The sequence below is a fragment of the Bombus terrestris genome, chromosome 1, assembly GCF_910591885.1.
Source record: "Bombus terrestris chromosome 1, iyBomTerr1.2, whole genome shotgun sequence".
NCBI lineage: Eukaryota > Metazoa > Arthropoda > Insecta > Hymenoptera > Apidae > Bombus > Bombus terrestris.
In genome coordinates this window covers 6779893-6797570 of record NC_063269.1, presented here as the reverse complement: position 1 = coordinate 6797570, position 17678 = coordinate 6779893, and the positions used below count along the sequence as shown (strand labels likewise).

The window sequence follows — 17678 nt, the reverse complement described above, 5'->3', positions numbered from 1 at the left end:
ATTTAAGAAATAATTATATCTTGACCATTTAAATGGCACAAATTTATAATTTCCAAGTAGCCATAGCTTTACAGTAATTTTAACCAACGCTTATCACAAATGTTCGATTACTTTCGTCAGTCAGCGTAGATATATGCAGCACAGCTGTGATATCGTACAAGTGTTTTTTTTTCGCAAAAATCATGATATGAATCATCGATAGTCGATTTACACTCCTTTCGCATGCCCACCGTGTTGCCATTGCCAAGACAGTTTTGCAAAAGTTCGCGTGACTAAAATCGAATTAATCAACGTTTAAGAGAGATTTCTTTCACAGCCGAGGAAAGAATGATCACTTGGCAGAAGTCCGTCGTCGCTTTCTTGCGGCACGACAGCCAGCTACATTTCTGACACCTCTTTCTAAAAAGGAACCGAAAGAACACGGCTGTTCGTTTGGGCACAGGCCAAGCTTGACCATCGATAACGAGGTCACTATGATGCCTACATATTGATTGTTTATTGCTACGGGTTTGCGCAAGCTGCCATGTGCCAGGATTAACGGTGCAACGAAACCGCACAGAACAATGGGAAGCTCAACTCTCCGATAAAATGGATACCTAAGCAGTTGAAGAAAACGTTATACACGATGTGTTATAAACGTTATGTGTATAAAACGTTATAAACGTACCGGGTCTCGCGTTTCGAATATTTTTATCACGTGTGCTTCGTGGCTTGATAACGATTTAACGCGTCAAAGGAATAATTTGTAGAGCTGGTTTTCGATTAAATGTATTCCCACAGAAATTTCAAGTAACTGAAATTGGAGTTATACTCGCAGAGAGAATCGAAAATTCGAACACAAAGATTTGGGGAATCTGTTTAAATTGTATTTTTCTTTTCGATAAGGTTATTATTGAGTTTCGTCGTAAAATGATCAGTTCGCAGTTTCATTTTTATTTTAATTTCTTATACCCTTCTCTTTCGTTTTATAAGGAAATAATGCGCAAGATTTGTTGTTTTGTATTATTTTATTGAATTATGTATGACCCGTTTCTGTTGATTCTATTGGAACGAAATGGATCATACATAATTCAATAAAATAATATAAAACAGAAAATATAGCGCATTTATTATTTCCTTGGACGAAGGAAACTATTGGGATAATCTAATACATCGAAAATCGATTTTTCATCTACGTGATCGATGGGGGCGACGAAAATTTATCTTCAAAATTATATTTACAGAGGGAGAGAAAATTACATCGCGAAAGGAAATTGGTTACGTATAGTACATGGGATATCCACCTATTTTTAATTTTCCATTTATCAATGTTATTTTTCCCGTGGCATAAATTTATACCGTAAACTTATCTCGGTATCTCGTGATACGAGATGTTCTAAAAATTTCATAATTTCTCTTTAGCTATCATATGCATATATCACCATGTAACACAATTCTAATCAGTTCGACGTGTCTGCGTAACCCAGTTACCTAGTATTCTTGAGTGCACGAGCATAAAAGGCAGTCCAAGGAATAAATAGCGACGTGTATGCAAATATTCTAGATGCCTTTTTACCGAACGAAATATAAAACATGAGAGAATGAGGATAAAACGCTGAAAGTATTTGCAATACTAGCGATGGAAAAGCTGCTTGACTTTCTTTTCTTGCAAAATGAGAAATGTAAAAATCGCTACTAAAGAAAGTTATTTATTTACAACTTGTTGTAAATATTTCTACGAGTTTCTCTATTATACTGTGATGAAACGATCGTCAGACCAGTTACGAGTTAACGTCAAGTAAATAACGTTTTCTTTTCAACAAAGTTTAGTAACGGCTATTATGCTATTTTCTCGAACGTAAAACGGAATTAAGCAACGCTAAAATATGCAAATTCTACTTGAAGTAAATCATCGTTCAACGTTTCTTTTTAATAGGAAAAAGCAAATTATTTCCACCAGACTTAGAATTGCACCACAACTGACAAACTCTCACCTTATAACTACAAATCAGCCGAATAAATGCAATCACTCTAACTGTATTCCGTCTGCGAATCATCTTCTTAACTGTAGTAACGTCTCCCAACAGAAAATTAAATTTAGTCTCCCAGACATGACTGAATCATCAAAACCATTGCGGAAAATCCTCCTTACTTTCTCAAAGATATTAATTTGTATCGCCAGTTATGATACTGTAAACTACCGACTTAGCTTTAACATACACTGTACCCTATTAATTTAAGATTAAGTTAATCGTACTGCAATTTTACCGTGTATATATATGTGTGTGTGTGTGTTCAAAATGTATGGTTGCTATTAGTTTCAGTAATAGTAATTCACCTATTGTATTTTATTCTTCTTTGTACATTCTTGTTCTGTTAATCGAGGTCGCTAATGACCATAAAAGTAGGCTGACGCGTCCTTAAATAAAATAAATAATAATAATAAATCAGCGTTCACAGTGAGTACAAACGGGAAGATCGGGTTTCTAGGAACACGACGTTTCCAAACGCTGTTCCAAGGACGAGTTGCTCGCGCCACTTCATTCGAAGTCAGCGACAGTGGCGTAATTAAACTGATAATTACGAGCGTGCGTCGCGATTCTTGGAGATCCTGCACGCCGCGCCGTGCCAAAAAAAGTCTCCTGTGGCTGGAGGAGGTGGTTCTCCGCGCAGGTACAGGCTCGTTTTACCGTGCAATAAATAACCTTGCGTACAGGAAACGACGCCATATTCGTCATAGCGTCGCAGCTCGGGAATAGCTTTCGTACGACAGTCTGCCACGGCTACCCGTAAACGAGCACGTGAAATACCAGTGTACAGAAATCTTTGAACAAACTGAAGAATTTTGGTTTCTCTTAGAAAAGTAATTTTCACGGATTTTGCTGTGATCTATCAGATATCTTAAAATTTGTATCGAGTGAATTATTGGTCTCTCGCAACGATATAACGCGTAATCATTAATTCAAAATCAAGATTAAACATTAATCAAAATTAATTTCTGCAATCTTTCTAAATTATCGAGATAATTAATGATACGGAAAAGACGAAAATGGAACGCCTCTTTGGTAGCAAAGATATCATTTTTAATCCCGCCACGGCCCTAAAACTTATCTGCCTATTGATATTTTAATAAGAAAGATCGAAACTTGAAAAATTGTTTACTTAAGAACACGATCGAGTTCAAAGTAACATCGACGTTCAGAAGAATATAACTGCGGACAGATACTCCACTCATGGATAGAGAATGGTACCAATTTTAATTTTGTCATAGATTATTCCGTCTCTTTTAATTCATTATTATTCCCAAATAATTCGTTGCCTTTGTAAACAGTATATTTTATAGGCGCAAGATAATCGGCTCTCAACAATTCTCCATATCGTTCAATTCTGATTAACATACAGGCTGATGCAAAAGTAGAATATTCGTGTGATGTGCCTTCTCTAATCGAAGAATTTTAAACATTAAACGTAAAAGCAAGCCAAGATAAAATAACAAACATCGGACAAAGATGTACGATAAAAGAAAATATGGCAGAATATTTATAGACAAAACAAGATTTAGTTTGTAACAAGTTTATAGAGATTTAATGCTGTTTCATAGTATTGTATTACTATCACAAGTATCATATCTGATGTATCTATCAGCATATAAGTTATTATTTATTAATTTTATTTGTTAGTACGTTAAGCGATATTTTATATTGACACATTCTTGCTTTTACTACGCCATAAATTACATGGGCCGGTTGAATGCCATGTTTAGCTGAGTATCGCGTCTGCATTTCATTAATCGTAAGTAAATTATGAAGCAATCCTGTTCCTAGTACATTTGAATATTAATTAAGTTATCGATTTCTACATGTCTCTATAACATTGATTTTACATGGTCTTAATGACAGAGGTTATTATTAACTTTCATTAAGGACATAATAAGTATGACACGAATCAGATGTTATCGAAGAGATATTACTATTCTATTATCGCAAGTGTACTTGATGCTTAAGAAGAATATAATCTAATGATCGATACTCGTTGAGGTATGATTAATACAAATTCCATACTCATTTCCCCATTGAACTTGGTAAAAATTCGTAACGTACGATGCCTTTTAAATACTTCGCTTAAAGTACATAGCACAGTTGATATACGTTGTCGTTTTCTTTCCATTTCACCACTCGTACGACGTTGATCTTCTTTTATTGCACTTACAAGAAATAACGAAACAAAATGAAGCGCCATAGAAGAACTTTATTAATCTAGAAGAATATTACTACGTAGTATGAATCATCGTCGACTCTACATCAAATGTATTAAACGCGATAATTATACATTCGCTAAACGTATCACGAAGCATTTCCCCATAATACGTATTTCAACTCCAACGACGAAAATAACAGCTTCAGCGAACAGTCCTCTGTAGGTCACTGATGACCCACGTGCTAAAGAATGCGGTGATGGTCTAACCGAGTGTTTGGAATCGATTAGATCCTGACTAATTCAAATCCATCCATCGAATAAATAAAATACACGTACATGTAAATTTCAACAATTCAGAAATAGATTTTGTAAGAAAATTATTTGTTGCGGTAATAAGAACGTAACGATAATTAATAGAGATCCGATCAAGTTAAGCCGATCGAACGTTAAAATAATATTCAACGAGATGGTCGCTCTGATCGTGGCTATTGCACGCAAAGATTGCCACGTGTAGCTTCAGACTCCATTAATTACAAATAATTGGAATATGATACAAGAACGAGTAAGCTTGTAACGAGCCTTGGACACGAGGCGTTGCGCAGAGATATCTTTTCATTGATCGAACGTTATGCTCTCTTCTTCTACAGTCGAATTAGTCTGTTCGTAACGACAACAGCCTCCGGGAAGATCATCTTCGTATTATAAAATATTTACGAGAAATTTCGATAGTCTCTGCAAATTCGAATTAATGAAAAATAAATTAACAGTAACACCAACACTCTATTTAGTTCTGTGCATTTTTCTTTTCTCTGAATCGCGTCTGTCTTGTATATAAATTTCAGCATACAGTTAGTAGAAATTTAGCATAGAATTCATAATGATAACGTTAAGGTTCGTCAAACGAAAGCATTACTGAAAAGTGCGGCATAAATAAATATCGATATTAAAAATAACTGCAATATTTCCTGATCGTTTCTTAGAAAATTGATTTGCATTTTATTTGATTTATTTTATTTGTAATTTGCGTTTGCGATGTTAATTTAAATAATCGTATAGCGATGGATGGTTGCAATGTTTGATTTACATATTTACACATTTACAGATAAATATGAAATTTAATCATTTTTCTCATTTGTTGAAATCCTCGAGAAGACTTCAAGGCCATTCTTCTTCTTTTTAGTCGATGAAAATATATTTTTTATTGTATCAAGTTTATTATACTATAAAAATGAATTCTCCGCGCTAGATAGCATGCACTTTTTTAACAATGTTTTCTGACATGTTATCGTGAGCATTGAAGATTAATTAGTCACAGTTCTGAGTTTGAAATAGTGAATCTCATGCTACGTTCCACAAAATAATATAACAAGAAATTTTGAAATACGAAAAAGTAGTTGGGAACCGCTGACTCATACACGAATTAATAACAAACGTGTCAGCAGTATCAATAAATGATATATTGCAAAATTGCGAATAAAACTAAATGTTAATGTCTGTGAGTAAAATTGCTGGAATAATTTACAAATCTAATAAAAAGATATAATTTAAAATCTAATTTTTTAATAAAAATATATTGTTCTTAAAATTTAATAAATAAATTTCTGTGATTATTTATTAGAAATATTAGTTTTAATATTGCGCTTCGCTCAAACTAAGGAACTACCTTACACATAGAATTACATATATGATCTGCAGTAATTATGACTTAGTACTTATTTCAAGTACTTTTATATGGAAATATTCTTCTAGCACAAATATATGCATGTATGAACATACAATGAAAAGTTTTATATATGTAATCAGGAAACAGTACCATAAAATGAAGCTGAATAAATTTTCAAGTCTATTTAGCTTTCCAAAGTATGTATGTATTATGTACTTTGAGGAACGAATAGAAATATAGGAAATTAAAAAACAAATTACACTATTCTACTCTATTTCTTCAAAAATAAATTTTATGGTTCTTCCAATGATTCTGTGATTCTTTTGGTAAGAAACTAATATTATCTAAGCATCACCTATCAAAAATAGGATTTCAAAGGAAACATCTGTGATAAAAAGTTGTCTGAATAAAAATGTACAAATTTCAACATAAAGAAAATATGTAAAAATATTATACATGGAAGTTTATAATGTTCCTAGTACTTTACAAGAATCTGCTATACATTAATAGCATACTTTTTATTAAAGATCTAATACCGATATTTTGGAAGATACAGCGTACAGAAAATTATACAAGATACAAAATACAGGATAACGACTATTTCTTTATCAGATGAAACCTAATTTGAAACCAATCAAATGAACAACTTTGAACGTGTCAATTCATTTTGCAGACTAGTAACTTAAAATAAAATCAACGCTATTATTGTCTAAACAATAGCATCTATGTCAATTGTATTTCTTACATTACATATACTGCAATATAAACATACATTACTCTCTTTCTTATCTACAACTATTACCATTTATATTATTTACAACAAAGTAACGTCATATCAATTACATTTGTCAAGCTTCTAATCTGCAAAATGATAATTTTTGTAAATATTCAGTGATATAGCCATAATAGAATTTAGAAGTAAAAGTAGAACATGTATAAATACCTGACGGGAATCGTAGGCATCAGAGAAGTGTTCGGATTCGGCTCCGTCGTGGTGTTGCTCGCCGGCAGGGCCCTTACGTCGATCGTCACCCGCGTTACGATCCATTGCGTCGAAAACATGGACGACCGTATCGGGCACGCCGTCACACGTCCGATCCTTCGTCCTCGGGGCAGATTCCTCTGTTTTGCCCTTAACGAAGAGGCGCGTGATCGCACTCCACATTCAACGAAATCACAGCATTCGCGACGGCTGCAGCGACGATCCGATCGAACGGGTCCTTGTTCTCGTCATAGCCGGCGAGACAATGCGTTCAAAGTATTTCGCGTTACTCGACACACGCACGCCAATATTTCTTCCGTCACGGGATCATCGGGCACGTTTACGAATTTACGTTGAACAATTCGAACACTCCGTTTGACGAACGCGAAGGTTAGGTGGCACAAATACCGCTAAATTTTTCTCGAAGTAAGGTTAGATTGTGCGCTTCGACAACAGTAATATCACTTACGAGTAAATTATCTGCGTTAAAACGATGCCGTGTTCGATTTTCAGTCCATTTTGTATCACTCACCTACCAATCGATTTACGTATAACATTCACAGTAAGATCGGTAACCAGAAAATTGAAATGATCACAGGCTACTTTATGGCTCGTGCCGGGACATACACAAGGCTGCAATAGACACGATGTTTTGAAACTTCAAATAGCGTTCTTTGGACAAGCAGCGCCGTACGCAGAGAAGTTAAAAGTTACAGTCGAAATAATGCCGGCTCACGATAAAACACTGCAAAGGATGAACAGTAGTAGTTAAGGACACTCTTCTATCGTGTCTACCGTGGACCCTGCTATTTTTGTCAGCAAGACTCGTCGCGCGTTCCGCACTCCTCGGGTAATGTGCGAGCTTCTCTATCGATTTTGCGCGAAACAGCGGAAAAACCAACTACAGGTATTCAATTCAAAATTACAGAAGCATATCACCATAGAAATTTGGATACGTCTTGAAATTCAGCTTCTTCGAGAGGTGTCTTCGGTGGTCGATTCACTCGATGGGTGTTGCAAAAATGGTATTGGCACCTGTAAAAGGGGCGTACCTCGCGCGATTCTTATTTCCTTCAAATAAATGACGAATATGCGTGTGCTCGTTCTTTGAATTCAAATTTACAACGTGCTTTTTATCCGTTTCATCAAATTTTCTTATATAATTAAACTAAGGTCCGGATATTCGGATATTCGTTGACAGCGGCACGAAAGCACACGAGAAGACTACTGTCGTACACAGCTCAAACTTCGCACTAGCACCACTAACGATTCGTTGGTTTTTCACAATCGTTACTATCTGTTTCCTATGCGAGACGCTCGAAAATCACAGTCGCATATGCCAATGCACGTGAATTCTCAAGCAAGAAACATTGTCAGCACGAAAAATCGTCATTTCGTATGAACATCAAGCCCACGGCACGTTCGCCGTCCATCGTGAAAACGATCATCGATTTGAAGCGAGAATATCGCTTAACGATATATCGAAACGTATTCGAGAGTGGTCGCCATGTTCTTCCCAGTCGAATTACTTCACGACAACGATATTTTCTAAGAACTATGATTTAGTTCTTCATTTTATGTTTTAAATGTGCGAGAGATATTCAGTTTCATAGATAGTTAGCGGTTAATGTATATTTTGATGAAAATTAAAAGTTTTTCAAATAGCCTATCGATTGAAAACGAGTTAATTTTAAATATGTTGTAACCAAGTATGATCGAATTTGATTGGTCGAAATGCAGTTTGAAAAATCTCGTGCCTATCTGAATCGTCGAATAATGAACATCGTAGTGACAACGGGTTTCCTTTAGATCTAATCTAAAGCGTTTAACAGATTTGTTATCAACTTCTCAAGATGCAACAATGAAACCGGTTTCCATCGTAATTGGTATGTCACGTTTTGTATACTAAATATACATGCATTTTTACACCATTGCAAATCAAAGTAAATTATATAATAAATATTTACTGGACTATGTATGGAATAATTGATATTATGTACTAAGTTATTTATATGATATTCAGAATTTAATTATTTCTTTAATTCATAATACATAACGTTCAAAACATTTAAAATTCTGTTTAAAACTGAACTCCTGTGTAAAATTATCGTTGGGCGTACGTGCAGTGCCATCTATCAGCAGACAGATTAACTTATTTAGTGTAGATATTTAAATAAAAATGTCGTCTCCAACATTCGGAATTCAATAAATACAAAAATTCAAATTATCAATACTAATACTTATTACATATTTCAAAAAATAGTTTATTCATTACTTTTATCATGATATTATCAATGTCTGATCGGTACTAGATCCATTGTTGTTAACGTAAATATGAGCAATATACAAATTGCATATAATCGTTACCCAATCGTCAAAACATTCATACTTTTAGTGTTCTTTGTTATGAATTGTTAGAATTATACATTTTTCTTAGTATCCATTATTATGAATTGTTAAAATTCATTATAACAAACAATATTAAAATTTGTCACGTTCTTTTGTATAAAGTTGAATTAGGAATACGTTCGTTTTTATCCAGTCTGTAATGTTGCGCTTTGTGGCTGTTACTCATGATCATGTAAATTAAATTAGATTTGCAGCTAAGTAGAGTAACTTTAACCTTTTAACTAAGATATATTTCCTCGGTACGAATCATTAAGTTGATTAAAAGATACTGTTACCAATAAGACATATTCAAAATGATTCACGTACTTCATAGAGGCATGGTAATAAAAAAGAAAGAACTGACACAAGTACATTGTACATATTATGTAGTATGCATTATAGAACGTATTTACAACGATATATTTACACTGTCATTACAAAAGTTGTGTTAATAATACCACAGACTATATATATTCATCGATTGATTTGTGATCGCATCCACGAACGCATTCACGCACCCACGAGCTAAAATGGACTATGCTTCATTCCCATTCACACGGTTAAACGCTCGTTAAACGCCATTAAACAACGCTGACACATATCTCGAGCAGCGGCGGCACCACATTCGAATCTTGCGTCGGAATAATTTATAAAACTTTTAATCTCACGCGTCAATTAAGTATGACTATAACGTAATTCTCGTACGTTTTCTAAGAGCTTGTAAAAAATAGAAATCTATACAAAAAAAAAGGGAAAAATAAAGAAGGGAAGAAGATAGAAGAAAAGAAAAAACAAAACTGTGCGATTATCGTTCGATTGTACGATTAATCGATTAATCGCGCTAAACGCGTACGTTTCAAATTGAAGTCGACGCGTAATTTTGAAATGCGCGAACGATACCGACTTGCATGTGGCACGCAAAGTAAAAAGCACGAGATTTTGGAAAATATGTACTTTCGCTTCGATTGAGAAATATGCGCTTATGATGTTTATTTTTGTCGACAAATCTGATTCTCTGTCGCATTATAATTACGATACTACAAAATCGTACTAAAGAATTTTCCACTTTCTATATACTTATATGTATATAAATTTACACTTTACATACATGTACATAGAAAGTTGAGTTACTAGGGTGTGTAAGTATGTACAGGGTGGTTCGGTAACTGTCGCCATGTTAATCCTCTATAACGAAATTTAATTTAATTTTATCGTTTTACTTACTTCCATCGCTATAACTTTTATTCTTACTTTACTTACTGTCACTGTATCGTTGCATATCGAAATTGAAATTTCGTTAGAATAATTATCGTATAATAAAATAATAAGATTTTAGATAATATATAACAAATTGCAATTCTTTCTTCTTAAATAAAAATGAAACAAAGAATTCTTGTTATAGAGGATTAATATCCCTCGGAATGAGGAAGCTAGAGAAAAATATTTCATTTATAATAATTATATAGCAGAAAAGATTTAGTCGTATAATTCTTATTCCGCTCTTTCTATATGTATAATCGTCTAGGTATTGCTAATTTAATTAAGCAATTATCTGTAATTACAAAAGTTAAGTGTTATATTAATCTTCGATTGGTATTGTTGGCCCATAGGTAATCGCTACAGTTTAAATTAAATTTGAATTGGGTCACTTCGTTTTAATTCATATCTTATATCTTACGCGATGAACACTACTCACGGTCTTTGTCACGTAAGATAGAAAATTCAAATTAAAGAGGAAGTACGTACTTTCAAATTAAATAACTTAATGCAGACTATTGTAAGTTAGGTTGGAGCTACGTCACAGCGATATTTTATATCATCCCAGTCGAGGATAAAATTCCGTTTTTCTTCGGTATGTTCATTCAAATTCTTGAGTATTTAAATTTCATGAATAATGAACATTAATCAAACTCGCAATCCTTGAGAAGATCTTCCCCCCCTCTAATAAATAACAAATAAATTCTTCGTATTATAGAGTTATCATAATATCCTACTATAACACTTGATTTCGTCGTATCTTTTCTATCGTGCTATCTTTCACAGATAAATTCTTTCCCACTCTTCAGAATTTCAATGATATTTAAGGTGACAATTAACCGACTACTCTGTGGAATGTTTTATACGATAAGTAGCGAGACTTTTCGTAAATGAGAGATTCTCGGATGAAAATTATTAATTCTTGATTATTCAGCGCAATCCGTTGATCGATTAGAAGCCAACAACCGACAAACCTGTCTTAAGAATCAATTCGCTTTTGAGCGAGGGATCTGTCACTTGCTGGATTCATGGATTATCTTATGAAACAACCTGTACACATACGAATCTGCTACGAGTATTACACACGGTGCTCTTATTCTCTCGGTCAGACGCATTACTTACAAACATAAATAAGTCTAATTACAAGAAAACAAAAAAAAAAGATATCTTTTTCCTTTTCGTGTCGGCTTGCGTACATAGAGGCCTTCGACGAGCGAACGGAAGAACGCGAACACAAATGTGTTTTTCAAAACAGCGACAGAACAAATATGTAGAAATTCACCGAACAACCACGTTCTCTTTGTTTCATTTTTTCTCAGACTATAATATCGGAAGTTTGACTTCATTAAATTAATATCACTAAACGATATATTAACCGATCGAATGTTTGAACATTAGATGAGATATTTGAGTTGATTAAAAGAAAACAAAAAAAAAAAAAAAGAAAATAAAAAAAGAAAGGAAGAAAGAGAAAGAAGGAAGGAGAAGGTAGAAAGAAAGAAACGATTCGAAGCATCGGTTGATAACCCCGATCGTTACGGGCATATGTATATTACAATGTATCCACTAAAATCGGATAAAAATCACGTGTCGGAGTCGCACGTATTCGTCGATCGTTTTTGTTCCCATTCAATTATTCACTTTTTCCAACGACGAAAATTATTACGATCGTTAGTACGGAAGCACTTGTTTCGAGAAATTACACTATCTACTAGTCGAAATTTGGCACCAGACGACCGATGATTTTCTTGCGACGCTTGAAATCCGCCATCGATCAGCGTTTGTCGTTCACGTCCAACACAGGCGAACAGGCACTGGAGTTTTGTTTCGTCGAACCGAGAATCGAGCGGAATTTTGAACGACAACAGCTTAATTCGAACGTCGAATTGCACTCTAAGCAATTGAGGAAATCATACGAATTCATTAGAACGCGGTGTAAGAATTTTAAAAGATCAAACGACTATCGAACGATTTAATTTCTTGCAAGAATAATAATAATAATATATGATAAGATTTTATAATTATACAGAGTGTTTTAGCGTTTGCCATTATTTAACGTTCTAACGATTGGAAACTCTGAGAATCTTCGATGAAACGTATCAACGAAATAAAAATCGTTCGCACGGACGAATATGTCAATGAATAAAGAAAAGAAATAATTCCATAACGCTAGACACTCGTCATCGATCGAATTAAGAACTGTCGATCGATTCTACTCGGAAAATTCAGCCGCACAGCTCGCTTTGCGTTCGATTTATCGTCGTTCCGAACGCGCTGTCCGCACATGTATACATCTTGCTAATCCCGGACGATCAATGGCAACCGCAGCTCTTGACGACCATGTTTTTGTACTTCTTCAGTATAACGTTGCTTTCGTCGAGGAAATACAGCACGGAGATCGGCGAGAGCTTGGTGGGCGCGCAGCAAGGCTTTGGTACCTTACCAGGGCTAACCAGATGCACCAACGTTTGGACGATCGCGTGATTGGTCGCGTTCATATGAGCGTTCAAAGGGAAATTGCATTCGCCGCTGCAATAATATGCGTCGTATCCGTCCGGTGCTATGATCCAGTCCTGCAAAATAAATATTCATATCGATCATCGATAAGTACGCGGCAAACTACAAGTGCCGATGATCGTGTAGCACATGATTGCATCAAATATGCGTATTATTACGCCTCTTCGCGTAACTTACCTGCCACTTCAGGTCCCTGAAGCTCACGTACAACGTTTGAATTTTACAGGTCCTCGAGTTGTATTGTACGCCTGGATCTGGAAAATGGTAATGATTACCGGTTGTTCGCCACGTTATCTTCGTTCGATCATCGTTATTTCTTACAGTTAGTAATGTCTTGGTAAAGTACGAATCAAAGAATACGTATATTTCTTACGTATTAAGAGTGGAATTCAAATTAATCAAAATTGCGGGTTACGAGCTTCTTTGTTTCTCTAATTATTAAATACATACGTATGTAGATGTTTCCGAAAATATTAATATCGATTTCTATCGAGATAGAGAAATTACAGTTTCAACTGTTTTTACGTTACACCGTTTGTTTCTATGTATGGTCTTGTTAAAAATTTTTGTTGCACCGTGCTCCGAGTAAGAGAATAGGCTGTCAATTACGAGGGTTCGCCAACAGTCGACAAGGCTATTAAACAGAGTACACGCACAAGTTGTTAAACTAAGGTGTTTATGTTAAAATGTCTAACCGGCATTATATTAGTACAATTTAGAGGTAGAATTATTGGAACAAAAACGACTTTAACGCGCAATCAGGACAAGGTAAAATACTGATTTGGATTGATCTTTCTTTGTACATTACGGTTAAATCGAATCTTTTTCACGATCTTCGTGATTTTCTCATGGAAAATTCGCCGACTACTTTTTTGAGCCATTTCTTATAATATCAATGAAAAAAAATTTCTCTTTCGATGTTACTGTAAAATACGAAAGATGGAGATGGAAATGATAGATTTACTGATTCATCGGACGTTACCTTCCAGACTTACCGGTGTACGGATTATTCCGATAATCCAAACTCGAGGACTCGCTCTTCTTTCTTCTCCTGGCATCTCGTTTCTGTCGTACTTTCGATTCTCTGATGCCAGAACTCTTAAAGTAACCCACCATAAAGGGTTGCTTGTCAGGATCGCCCCTGAACCCGACGATCCCAATGTCATCTGGTCTCATTTCGTGTACTAGAAACACAGTATTAATATTTTGATAATTATGCGATTACTCGTTGCATTTACTATCGTCCAGTCGTTAAACAGGTTTAATTTGCTTGCAACGTATTTTAGAAAAACACCCTTTTCTCGATTTAGTTGCACGAACTTAACAACGCTAAATTCTCCGACGATAGTTTGAAATATTTTAATTTTTAAGACAAAATTTGGAAACTTATAACACTATGAGAACCAAGATGTAGCAAATATTTTATTCGAACGTAGAAACTTTTAATGGCACAAAATTCTCTAAGAGCGCCAGCCAACTCCGATCGAAACGATGTAAATAATTAAAAATTCGTCAAAGTAGAAACGAACGACAAACATAACAAAGTAATATAACATATAAACACAATAAAGAATAGAGACCGACAATTATTTCCCGAGAACCCTTCGCTAATTAGAAACGTTGACATTTGGATGGCAGAAATGGGCGGAAAAGATGCTAAGGCGATTTAACTTTCACAAGACCACGCATTTCGACGCACTGTGTAAAGCATTGCCGAAGAACTTTATAAGAAAAGAGGTTTCTTTTTTTGGCATGATTGCCTTCAGGCCAATCGGCAATGTAACTCACGAGGAAACGTTCCAATTTGGCGATACCCAATTACCCCGTTTGATTCGATAAGTGGAATGCACGCGTGAACGATTACGATTCGCGCGCATGTTTGTTAGAATGGCCTACCACCAGTTGGAATTATTAATAGGCAACCTTCAGGAATATTAACTATTTAAGAATCTCGAGTCGGCGGTGTGTCAGCTGGTTCTCGATAGCATGATCGAGGGAGCCGTTCACTTGGCCGATATAGGCGACAGTTCATGGTTTCCCAACACGTTGGCCCTGCAATTAAGTGGCCGCTGCCTCGCACCGTTTGCACGTTTAATTAATTGATCGTTCTGTCAGCTGACATGCTGATCGATCGATTATTCTTAATTATCGTCGCGCGGCACGCATGAAACGCGGAGAGGCGGCCGCGTACAGAAATTTCAGGGTATAAGACACGGCCGTGGTGGAAACGCGTGGAACCCGACATGATCGTAGACTCGTTTCGTAATGTATATCGGAACTGAAAAGAAGTTATGGTACTTGTTTATCATAATTATATCGGAGCTGCTTTAATTATTCATGCGGTAATAATTATACTTCTGTCCTAACAGTTTGCGGTGTGACAAAAATAAAGCCGTTTTACATGAATTACCATGAAGTGTCGCAACTTGGATCTGCACATTAGTGATATTAATGTCAAGAATATTATTTCCATGCCGCGATAGTGACACCAGATTGGAACGGAACCCCTCGTGAAAGTATAGGATCGTATTTTCAGCCGGGAAATTTGCACCTTCAGCAGTAAATAACAGCGTACGGTTGTTATCGGTATTAATTTAGAACGTGTTGCGACCATATAAATTTCTCTTATCGCTCGCAGATGATGCGTGTTACAGGACTTTGAGAAAATCTAGTTTCGATAATACCTACTTTCCAATCGATATGGTTAGTTAATGCGGTATAATTGAACGGTTACTTGAAAATAACAAATGAGTTTTAACAACTGCGGTAAATAAAAGACGCGGTTGTGGATTATAATAGTAAGGTGTAACGCGTCACGTGTCCTGTGGTACTGGTCGAGCTATTAATTAAATAAATTAATCGAAACAAATATATGCTATTCTTCTAGGAACGTAAAACGATCACCGAAAGGAAAAAACGGTCATCTCGCTATCGATTCACTGTACAGCTTCGTTCAACGAGAATTCTCTTTTTCTCGCACTCGCTGATACGCTAATTATCTTATCCGACCTTACGTTATTAATTAAATCACGTAAGACTACTTTAACGATCGTTAATATGCCAAGAAGCGAGCCCCAATCAGTGGAGAGGTCAAACGTTCGATAAAATCAGCGATTCGACTTCAAACCACAGCTTCGATTCTCATCCGCAACCTGTACGCGTGCCATACAAATCGTTCGTTCCACCGGTAATAAAGCAGAAAACGCATTCTCGACGGCTCGATCGGCGAAACAATGACGCGCGGAAACAACGAGGCAGAAATGCAGAAAAGGAAAAAAGGAGAACGAAGAAGCGTTGAGGCGTAGAATCGGTTTGTCGCGACGCGACGGCCAGGATGATTTTTCAAGCGGCATCGATTCGCATTCGGCTCGCGCAGTTTTCGCGCGATATCGAAATTCGAACGAAAGGACACGCGTGTACGTGCGAACGATCCAAACGGTCTCATTGCGGAGGCCCGTAGCCGTCGGCTCGTCTCCGCGAGCCAGCATTGCCGTGTATGCAAATGATCCCTCTTACGAGCACGACCGTACCGAGTTCGAGAAAGCTAGTAAATTGGCTCGCAGGAATGCGCATTTGCCGTGATTGCAGCGGACACCTGCTGCTGCACTTTGCGCGCCGTTACAGAATCGACTGGCTACCAGCTTGTCGACGAACCTCCGCTTGCCGAATGCACGTGGCGAATTCGATTGAATTATGCCGTCTCTTTCTCCGGGAACGCCGAGTTTCGTTATACGGTTTTATTTAACAGCAAAGAACGCAGGCTGCCGATTAGACTGCGAATATTTACGCAGACGCGGATTTTTACGAATATAATGTAAAAATTAGCAATCGTAAGAAATTAATCGAAATACGTACGGTATAGGATTGTACGTAGAACATTTGCATTGTCGTTGTACGTGTGAAGAGATTGATTTTCTGATTTTACTTTACGATAGAAAGAGGAGCATCTGGATGGTAGAAGATATAGACAGAGGATATAAAAATATGTTGTACCAAGTACGATGATAGCGATGATAGAATATGTCGAGCAACAACAATTGCGAGAAGTGGTTTCCATGCGCTTGTAGTGGAATTATGAATTAAAACGCAAAAGAAATTTGAGCTGCCAAGAAAAGCATTAGCAAAATTATGCGCGTTATACGTGAGAACGTATAAACAAAGTAAAATAAACGTAGTTCGGATAAACGGCTGTCTGATCGCATGACTCGGTACGCTGCAATTGATTAATAAGGAAAAGGGAATTAACGATAATTTAAAATAAGAACTACGAGTTAATTATATCTCATTATATCTAGGAGCTGGCATATTGATCCAAGGAAAATTTAGAAAGTACATTTTAATAACGGTATTATGATAGGTACGAGGCATCTTGAAACGAATTTCCTATTTTTCGGTACGTTTAATATGCGCGTGGAAACTGAACCGTAAGAATACGTAATTCGTTATGATTGCTATTCTCGGAATTGCAAGAATACGAATTTCGTGCAGTTTCTGAATAGAAGACGCGTGTTGTGCGCATTTGACGACATTGTCGTGCCTCTTGGAATAATCTAATTTTTGAAATTGGCTGAAGAAACTCTCAGATCGTTCTAAAAATAACGTTGATGATTTATAAAATAATTTGAAAGAATCAGAAAGCCGAGAAATTTATCGAAACAATTAATAGACGGATGCAAAGTTATAAAAATGAAAGCG

General features: G+C 36.0%; 2 protein-coding genes and 1 long non-coding RNA gene across 30 annotated transcripts in view; 1 reads left to right on the top strand and 2 right to left on the bottom strand.

Annotated features, from left to right (window-relative positions):
- LOC100649681 (patronin) overlaps nucleotides 1–8238 on the bottom strand; it is an 85553-nt gene extending 77315 nt beyond the window's left edge. For 14 of the 27 annotated variants that reach the window (XM_048404487.1, XM_048404494.1, XM_048404518.1 and 11 more), the window contains exon 1: nucleotides 6783–8237. In XM_048404487.1, the coding sequence (XP_048260444.1) occupies nucleotides 6783–7004 (222 nt within the window). In that variant the 5' untranslated portion in view covers nucleotides 7005–8237. Of the gene's footprint in view, nucleotides 1–6782 lie in introns of all 27 variants that reach the window. The other 13 variants (XM_048404465.1, XM_048404477.1, XM_048404502.1 and 10 more) reach the window with 2 other exon arrangements.
- Nucleotides 8239–8256: 18 nt separating this feature from the next.
- LOC110119577 overlaps nucleotides 8257–17678 on the top strand; it is a 49709-nt gene continuing 40287 nt past the window's right edge. For both annotated transcript variants that reach the window (XR_007223555.1, XR_007223554.1), the window contains exon 1: nucleotides 8257–8707. This is a non-coding gene — a long non-coding RNA (uncharacterized LOC110119577). The remainder of the gene's footprint in view (nucleotides 8708–17678) is intronic.
- LOC100650311 (protein 60A) overlaps nucleotides 9579–17678 on the bottom strand; it is a 42036-nt gene continuing 33936 nt past the window's right edge. The window contains exons 4-6 of the mRNA XM_003393195.4: nucleotides 13979–14167; nucleotides 13161–13237; nucleotides 9579–13039 (exon numbers count right to left, since the gene is read on the bottom strand). Coding sequence (XP_003393243.2) covers nucleotides 12779–13039; nucleotides 13161–13237; nucleotides 13979–14167 — 527 coding nt within the window. The 3' untranslated portion in view covers nucleotides 9579–12778. The remainder of the gene's footprint in view (nucleotides 13040–13160; nucleotides 13238–13978; nucleotides 14168–17678) is intronic.